At 46.5% G+C, this 9,445-nt stretch overlaps 1 protein-coding gene across 2 annotated transcripts in view; it reads left to right on the top strand.

Moving 5' to 3' along the window:
- Positions 1–900: 900 nt before the first annotated feature.
- The window catches only part of COP1 (COP1 E3 ubiquitin ligase), a 132,002-nt gene continuing 123,457 nt past the window's right edge, over positions 901–9,445 (top strand). The window contains exon 1 of one of the 2 annotated variants that reach the window (XM_040984307.1): positions 901–1,333. In XM_040984307.1, coding sequence (XP_040840241.1) covers positions 933–1,333 — 401 coding nt within the window. In that variant the 5' untranslated portion in view covers positions 901–932. The remainder of the gene's footprint in view (positions 1,334–9,445) is intronic. The other variant, XM_040984306.1, reaches the window with a different exon arrangement.

Genomic DNA, 9,445 nt, shown 5'->3' with positions numbered 1-9,445 from the left:
GAGGCCCGCTCTGCTGCTCCGCGTGCTGGCAACGGGGAATCTGACACACTCGGTTACACTCGGTTACACTCGGGAAGCTCTTCCCACTAGGGGACAGTAACAGCGCACACTGACCACCTGCCACCTCCGTCCGCTGCTCACAGCACTGAGGCAGCCACCGGCCTCGGCCCACAGGGAACGTGGTAAGTCTGGCCCAGGGCTCTTCCCGCCGGCAGCCCGGGTCCGGGGGCCGCGCTCCTACCTCAGAACACACGGCTCCCCGGCCGGCGGGCCGCGCCGCCTGCCTGCCTCTCCCGCTCGCCGTTCGAGAACGCGGCGCGGCCCCTCGCACGCATGCGCCCTGCAGCCGGGCTCCGACACACTGAGGGACCCCTCCCGCCCCACGCGAGCGGCGCGCGTGCGCAGTCGCTCTTGGGCGCGCTTCTCCCCCCCCCCCGACCCCCGCCTCTCCAGCCGTCCTTCCAGAAAGCCGTTCCTCCCACTCTTCTCGAACCCTTTCCTCGCCTACGTCACGGACCCACACAGCCGCGGGCCGGGGAGCCCCCGGTGGGCCGCCGTCGCCGGCCGAGCGCGCCCGGGCCGTGTGGCCGCGCCGCGCCCGCCCCTTCCGCCGCTGGCGCGCGCGCACGGCCGGCCGGGGCGCGCCGGGGTTGGCTGCGGCGGCGGCGGCGGCGGCTGCCCGGGCCGGACTGGCTTCCCCGCCGCGGCGGCCCTCTCCTCCGCCCCCTCGCGTCGCGCGCCGCGGGGTGGCCGCCTGCAAAAAAAAAAAAAAAAAAAAAAAAAAAGAAAAAGAGAGGCAACTTTATTGTTCCTCAGCCCCTCCTCCCGGCGCGGCGCGCGTCCTCAAGATGCGCTGAGGCCGAGGGCGGGCGCGGCGGCGGAGGGTCGCGAGCCCTCTCCTCCGAGCGCCGGCCGGAGGGGAGGGAGGCAGCATGTCCGGCAGCCGCCAGGCCGGCTCGGGCTCCGCGGGGACGAGCCCCGGCTCCTCGGCGGCCTCGTCGGTGACTTCCGCCTCGTCGTCCCTGTCCTCGTCGCCGTCTCCGCCCTCGGCGGCCGCGGCGGCGCTGGGGACCGGCGGGCCGGCGCAGGCCGCGGGCTCGGGCGGCCTCGGGGCCCCGGCGCGGCCCGTGCTGGTGGCGGCCGCCGTGTCGGGCGGCGGCAGGCTGAGCTGTGCGGCCAGGCCCAGCGCCGGGGCCGGCGGAGGCGGCGGAGGCTCGGGCCTGAGCGGCGGCGGCGGCAGCAGCAGCAGCAGCAGCAGGAAGCGGCCTCTGCTAGCGCCCCTCTGCAACGGGCTGCTCAACTCGTACGAGGACAAAAGCAACGACTTCGTCTGGTGGGTTTGCGGCGGGCGGCCCCGCTTTGCGCCTGGCCCCGTGGGGAGGCTCCGTCCCCGGGTGGCCCGCGGGGCCGGGCTGGGGAGCAGGAAGAGAGAGGGACGCCGGGGAACAGCAGATGCGGGCGGAGGCACGCGTGGAAGGCTCGCGTCGGTGGTGGCTTGTGCCACCGGGGAAAGTGGGGTCTGGAAGGTTGGGCACCGGGTCAGCGACCGCGCCTTGGGTGGGGAGAGGTTCAGGCTGCTGAGGGGTGGAGCTGGCTGGCGCGGATTTGCTTAATAACAGCGTGGTGGGTGATGCGAGAATCGGAACAGCTAGGGTTTAGTGTAAGTATCCATTGTGTAAATCTCTCTGCTTACCCGTCTCCAAGGGCCGGGCGCTGGGTTTTAAGTCTGCTCACCAAACAGCCTGCTTGTTAGCTGAATCCCCTGCAAGAAGGAGCGGCACTGATGGAGTATTAGCTGTCTGGCAGGTGTATGTGTACTGCCCTGGGTACCACAGCATCCTGAAACTTGGGGAATGTTACATGTTGTAGACACTTTGTGGCCGGAGTTGCACTTTGACGGATACACAGTAGCAGGCAGTCCCCTCTTGACACAGAGAAAATTAGTTACTTTGAAAGGGAGTAGATTGTCTTGCTGATTGTGGTTTGCAAGATTTTAACTGGCTGTAGTTATGTCGGGAGGATGAGCCGGTAGCTGCGTTGAACTGATGAGGAACTCACAGGGCTTTGCGCCATTCCTGCAGATGAAGTTGTTGATAGTGGACCCAGGGAGTTGGCTTGCGCTCTCTCGGGGGAAGTTGCTTGCCTTCAGGGCTGAAGGTGATCAGGATTGCTAGTGAACACGTGGGAATAGAAATGATCAGAAAGGTTGATCGATTAGGGTGTGCAGATGCTGCTTCCTGCAGGAAAACGGTGTCCTAATTTGTAATTCGACCTTTGCCAGAAGTTGTTTTAGATTCCCACTTAGTTCCCCTTTTCGTTGCAGCGTCTGTGGCTGGGCTAAGCGGTGCTTCCCAGCCCTGACAGTGTCACACCCTGAGGTGGGAGATGGGGACACAGTGGGGAGGGGCACAAGATAGCACTTTGTAAATACCTTTCATGTCAGTTGTCAGTAGACAAAGAGCAAACATGCCACATCTTGCGGGTCACTGAGGAAGAGTGAGGACAGTGGCCGTGCATCAGCAGTTCCTTGTGTGACAGTCGCTTTCTGCTGGGCACCCTGCAAGTGTTCACTCTACTGTAACTAGCTTATAGGAGCAGGTGACACTGTTATCGCTTTATCAAAATTTTAATTTGTCACCTAATTAAAAAAATTTCCAGTCCAATTTTGAGTTCTAATCATGTTCCCTAGACTTATTCGCTGCAGTGGAAAGCTTCAATAAAAATAGTTAGCTAAAAACTCTGAATATTTCATTTTCTCTCTAGGAACCTTATTGGTCTATTACTTCTTTTTTCTGGCGAGTTTGAATATTCAACGGGATTAATTAATGAGCCTTTTTTCTGTTGTTAAGCCAGCTTTGATTTTGGCCAGGCTGTTAGGATAGTAGGATGAGAATTAGGCAAAAAGCAAGAAATGAATTTCATTTCTAAATGGCTCTCAGTGGTTGGTTTTGCCTCAGAGTCAAGCTTAACTAGTCCCAGATTCTTCTGTGCCTTCAGAGCCAAGTGAGGCCCAAGCTGAGATGGTTATAATTCATTATATATTTTTTTAAAGATTTATTTTTATTATTTTTTCGTTGGAAAGGCAAATATACAGAGAGGAGAGACAGAGAGGAAGATCTTCCGTCCAATGATTCACTCCCCAAGTGAGCGCAACGGGCCGATACTATGCCCATCCGAAGCCAGGAGCCTCTTCCGGGTCTCCCACGCGGGTGGCAGGTTCCCAAGGCTTTGGGCTGTCCTCTACTGCTTTCCCAGGCCACAGGCAGGGAGCTGGATGGGAAGCAGGGCTGCCGGGATTAGAACCGGCACCCATATGGGACCCCGGGCGTGCAAGGCGAGGACCTTAACCACTGTGCCACCGCCCCGGGCCCCAAGAAAAAACATTTTTAAAAAGATTTATTTATTTTTGTTGGAAAGTCAGATCTATAGAGAGGAAAACATAAAGCTCTTCCATCTACTAGTTAACTCCCAGGCATCCCATAGGGTGCCGGTTTATGTGCTGGCTGCTCTGCTTTCCTGCCAGCTCCCTGCTTGTGGCCTGGGAAAGCAGTAGAGGACAGCCCAAAGCCTTGGGACCCTGCCACCCGCGTGGGAGACCAGGAAGAAGCTCCTGGCTCCTGGCTTCAGATCAGCTCAGTGCCAGTCTTTGTGACCACTTGGGGAGTGAGCCAGCTGATGGGAGATCTTTCTGTCTCTCCTCTCTATAAATCTGGCTTTCCAATAAAAGTAAATAAATCTTTAACAAAATGAAAACTTGATCTCAACATTTTAAATTTATAGTTATCTTTGAATATCCTTGGGAAATAATGCATTTATACGTTAAGTACTTATATCTAGCCTGTTGATTCTTAAAATGGAATATGTGGAAGGAGGCAGCTATTTCAGATAAATATTTTTATCCCTAACCAGTCCTCCTCCGTATTGGCATGCATCCCTAGTGCCATAATCAGAATTAAGAGTAGGGTGACCAGTTGGTAATATAGTTTGCCCTCCTAATAACAACTGATTTATAAGTCATGTATTGAATGCCAGGGGTGCACGGTGGGGTTTCTTATATAGGAAAGTAAGCTTATATTGCAGAGTTAATATTTGGGGAATTTATACTTTTAATATTTCATACAAAGGATGGGGAGTGTATTGTGGTGTGGGAACTAGAGGTGGGCAACCTGTAGTATGGGAGTGAGTAGCAGTTAGCTTTATGGTGGCTAAATTTTCAGTAACAAAGTCTTTGTGACTTTGACTTTTCCCTGTTTTTCTTACATGTTTCACTTACGTTAGCCTAGCCTATTTTTGGGGAATGCTACCTTCTGTTCTGGCTCCTCTGTTATACTCTGTGACTACTGCCTCTGCCCTAGCTTTTCCAGCTGTTTCCAGTGACCGTTTTTCTCCGAGTAGCAGAGGAAGTGTGTAGAGTGGTACTCCACAAAGCTTACAGAAAATGGAGTTTAAGATCACCTTTCTTTAGTGTAAAAATTTTTGAAGCCTGTATATATCAGGAGTCTTCAAAAAGTTAATAGAAATTATATTATGAAAAAACCTGTAAAACTTAAAAAATTTTGCACAAAATAAATAAATGTATCTCTCAATTACATTTTCCATAAAGTTTTGCAAGCACACAGTAAACTCCTTGTGGTGCAGTTATCTGCATGACGGAAGAGGGTCAGCATTGCATAGATCTAGCACTAAGTCCGTATGTGACCGCCTGTTACGCCTCAGACTAGACCCTGTATCAGTATCCTCAAGCATCCCATACTGTGATGTGGATAAAGCCTTTGGATCTTTGAATAAACCTGACAGTATTGTTTCTCTTAGTACCATGAAAGGTGACTCTGCCATTCTCTTTGCATGATGGCAGATATTAAATACTCAGCAGGTTTTTATTGTAGTCCTCAACCTACCATTCTGGACATCTAGTATTATTAACTATGTTTGGCATTAAAGATTAAATACCTTGATCATTTCTGGGTTGATTTTTCAAACTATTAAGTACAAAGTTCAATGATAGTTATTATCAAACCCATCATGATGATAATAAAGTTCCTTTAATGAAAGTTTGGGTTAGATTCGGACTTACAATGTATATGCTGTGTGTTTTTTTTTTTTTTTTCTTATTGAACATCAGAGTAAATAAATTTTAAAGTTATTTATGGAATATAATTTACTCTGTGATAGTAAAGTAAATGGAGGAATTAGCTTTTTTGACCTTTGTAAGCTTATACATATAAACCTGCATAACTTAAAGTGTACTCATTGCTGAAACAAATTTTAAAATTCATTACATTATTGTAATAATATTGAAAAACTATCTTGAATCTGAAAAACTAACTGAAACTGATTCTTTTGCTTCCTAAGTATATGTAATTTAGATGACAGGTATGATGAAATGTTCTCTGCAGAAAATGATGTCAAATTACAGCTTCTCAGTACCGTCCTTCTAACGAGCAGATAGCTCTTCAGGGTCAGTGTCACCAGAAAACTTAGATGGATCAGATGATGTAGAAAATGAATATGATTACAAGGCAGAATATGCAGGACAGCTCATCTGAATTCTAGTTCATAGAGAGACAGGGACTTGTGCATTGCTAGTTCATTACTAAATGACTTGGGAAGTTATCTTTTCCTTTAACAGATTTTTCTTCCTTTTCCTAATAATGAGCCAACATTACCAGGTGATCATTTTGTATTCAAAAGTTGTTACTGATCGGAGTAACGGCGACCTTGGTGACCTTGGCGACCTTAAACTTGTCCATTTTTCTCCTATGTACAGGCTTGCTCTGGATGATTGCGTTCTCTTTTATGTAATTAGCTGAGTCCGCATCCTGGTTTCTTAGAAAACTTTGACTGAAAACCTTTAAAAAGAACACCCGATAATTAGCCATTGTTTTTCTTGTTATGATTTATATTATTCCAGTAAATGTATTTTAGATTTTGGTTGTTTTCATTTACATATGGAATCATCCTTCTGTCCCCACATTCCTAGCCATGACTTTGTTTCACTTGTTCTTTGCTTTGTGTCTTTCCATTAAAGCAAAATTTAATGATACCTATTTTTTATTTCAAAGGTATATTTACAGAAAAGAGAAAGAAAGAAAGATCTTCCACCCTCTGGTTCACTACAAATGGTCATTAAGGCCGGAACTAAGTTGATCCAAAGCCAGGAACCAGCAGCTTCTTGTGGGTCTCCGTAGTGGATGTGGAGGCCCAAGTTCTTGAGCCATCTGCTGCTGTTTTCTTGGGTGAGGAGCTGGGCCAGCAGTGGAGCAGCTGGGACAAGAACTCAGCCCCATATGGGATGCCAAGGCTACGGGCAGAGAATTAGCCTGAGAGCCTCCACACTAACCCCAGCTTTTTGACTTTATAAATTTTTGTGCCAGAATCTATTTGCTTAAATGCCTACCTTTACATATAAAATTTTCATGAGAGTTATTTTTTTCTTCTTTTTTTGTGTAAGTTAGCTATTCTTTCATTTTTTTATACATTCATTGACTAAATCTTTATTTCTCAGTGGAGTAGTAAATGGTCTGATATCTGCTTATTCTGTTTCCTGTATAATCTTAAAGAAATCATTGTCTTCCTAGTTTGGGTTGGCTGCTCCCCCAAATTCAGAGTTGGAACATATAATCCAACCGGATGCGTTGATATTCTCTCCCCTCAGAATTAGGTCAAGGAAGGGCAGTTAGCTTCAGAAATGAGGAGACAGAATGGGCTTGTTAACATCATATGTCTGGGGAGATTTTTTTATATCTTTAAGAAAAAAAATCTGCTGTCTGCTAGTTTACTCCCCCAAAACCTGCAATAGCCGCCGCTAGGATAGACTCAAACCAGGAACTTGAATCTCCTTCCTGGTCTCATGTGGTTGCCAAAGCCTAAGTACTCGAGCCGTTCTTTACTGTCTGACAGTGTGCATGTTAGCAGAAGTGCAAGAATTGGAACTTGAGCAGAAACTTAACCACTGTGGCACATGCCCACCCCTATTTAACTTCTTGAAGCACAAAGTTTAAAATGATGGGCCCAGTGTGGCATCCTTGTGGCTAAAGTCCTTGCCTCACATGAGACACGATCCATTGTGGGTGCCATTTTATATCCTGATTGCTCTACTTCCTCCCGTCCAGATCCCTGGACGGGGAAAATAGTAGAGGACAGCCTAAAGCTTTGGGACGCTGTACCTGTGTGGGTGATCCGGAAGAAGCTCTGGGCTCGTGGCTTCAGATTGGCTCAGCTCCGGCCATTGTGACTGATTTTATATTATTTACTTGTCTTACAGTTTTTTCATATAAATGTTATTAACATTCCCATTTTACACTAGAGGAAATGAAGCCCAAATAACTTATATGGACTTGTCTCAGTCCACACATCGAATCATGGTGGTTCTAGTAATTGTGATGCAGAATTCAAGTTCCTAACATCTGCTTTACATGCTTCTCATTGTTGAGAAGAAGTTTTATAACAAGAGTTTTGAATTCTGTATCCCCCATTTTCTTGATGTCTTTCTCAGTTAACTCTGAGCTTGGCAAAGGGTTTTGCTCCGTTGCGGGGGATTCTGCAGTAATAATGGCAAATTCATTGTAAAAAGTGTTGAAAAGAGAAGAAGCCAATATTTTGAAGATTTATTTATTTATGTGAAAAATCAGAGTTACAGAGACAGAGGGTCACACAGAAAGCTGTCTTCCATCTGCTTGTTCATTCCTCCAGTGATCACTGGAGCTGGGCTGTCTAAAGCCAGGAGCCAGAAGCTTCTTCCAGATCTCCCACAGGTTCAGTGGCCCAAGCACTTGGATCATGTTCTGCTGCTCTCTGGGCACACTAGCTGGCAGCTGGGCTGGCAGCGGAGCAGCTGGCACTGGACTTGCTGTATGGGGTGTTGTGGGGTGCTCATGCACCTACTATACTAGAGCAATGGCCACGAAAGCAAACAGTTTTACTGTATTGTTCATTGAATTTTGAGAGATGAATATGCCTTTGCAAACGGCAGCATAATGAAGACAGATCATTTTCCATGATCTAGTTGCATAGACTCAAGGATTTGCCCTGCTATTCCTGTCCTTCGCGTCCTACGCCCCCTTGGAACCTTTTTCCCTATATTATCACAATAGTATAGTCCTTCAGCCTAAGTCCCATCATCCTGTTCAAGTGTTTCGTGAAATTGTAGGTGTAGACAGTGGTAGGAAGTCTGTTCTCCTACAGAGTGTTTCTGTCACCTCTGACACCTGACAGCAATCTGGTTTAGATTGCTGTCATTTTGCTTTGTCTAATACTCAGGGTGCAGTTTAGTATATGTGGTCTTTTGTGCTGGCGTTTTTCATTTGGTATACTGTTTTGAGATAACCAATACTGTTGAATGTATCAGTAATTTTTCCTTTTAATTGTTGAATAGTATTCTCTTACAAGTATAACACAATCTGTATTTTTATTAAGATAGCTGACGGTTTTTTTTTTCTTCTAATATTTGAGTATTATGAGGAAAGCTGTTATAAATATTCATGCTCAAGTTTTTGTGTTGGCACGTCTGTTTAAATGTGTGATGGCTCTAGGTTCTGTGACAAGTATTGGACTGCAAAACTATTAAGTGGCTATAACATTTTGAATTTCCCTCTATCACATTAAAAAGTTCCAGTTATTTCACATGTTTATTGATACATGATCTTTTCAATATTAAATCTTAGTCATTCTTGTGTATATGAAGTGGTATCTGTCATAAGTTGTGTTACCTTTATGATTATATAAGTTGATCATGCTTTTGTGTGCTTATTTTTCATTTGAGCATCTTTCTTTCCCCTTTGGATATCTTATGTGATCTGTCCCAATCTCTGCACTTTACTTGAAGCTGCTTGGCATGCATTCTTTATTCAGGCTATGCATCTTCTGTTAGATCATTGTGTATGATGCTTTCTTGTGGTCTGTTTTTTTCCTTTACATTTGAATAGTATTTTGATGTCCACAAGATTCCCAATTTAAGTACAGTTTAACTTCAATTTATTGATCCTTTCAGTTCGCCATATTGTGTTCCAGCTAAGAAATTGTAGTCTAGTGTAAACAGTTCTTCAGTAACATTGTTGGTGTCCTTATGGACATGATCCATTTAAGTTACTTTTTCTAAAAATATAATGTGAGGTGGAGAGTGTCAGAGGCAGAGTTAATCCTCCTTCTGTTGGTTCACTCCCCAAATAGCTGCAAGAAGCAGATCTGGGCCAGGCTGAAGCTGAGAGCCAGAAACTCCATCTGGGTCTTCTGTACGGGTGGTACAGACCGAAGAGTATGGGCCATGTTTTTGTGCCTTTCCAGACGTGAAAGAAGGAAGCAGAGCAGCTGGGACTTTACCTGGCAATTAATAGTGCTTTGCTGAGCAGATACCATGGTGAGCTGTCAACTTCTACAGTGTGGAATGTGTAAGAGGTAACTTTAGAGACACTCCAGTGGCATGCTTACATTGAAGGGAGTCTTTATC

The sequence above is a fragment of the Ochotona curzoniae genome, unplaced genomic scaffold, assembly GCF_017591425.1.
Source record: "Ochotona curzoniae isolate NIBS_2020 unplaced genomic scaffold, NIBS_Ocur_1.0 contig_4105, whole genome shotgun sequence".
Classification (NCBI taxonomy): Eukaryota; Metazoa; Chordata; class Mammalia; order Lagomorpha; family Ochotonidae; genus Ochotona; species Ochotona curzoniae.
Note: the sequence above shows the minus strand (reverse complement) of the source record. Positions and strands in the feature narration are given on the sequence as shown.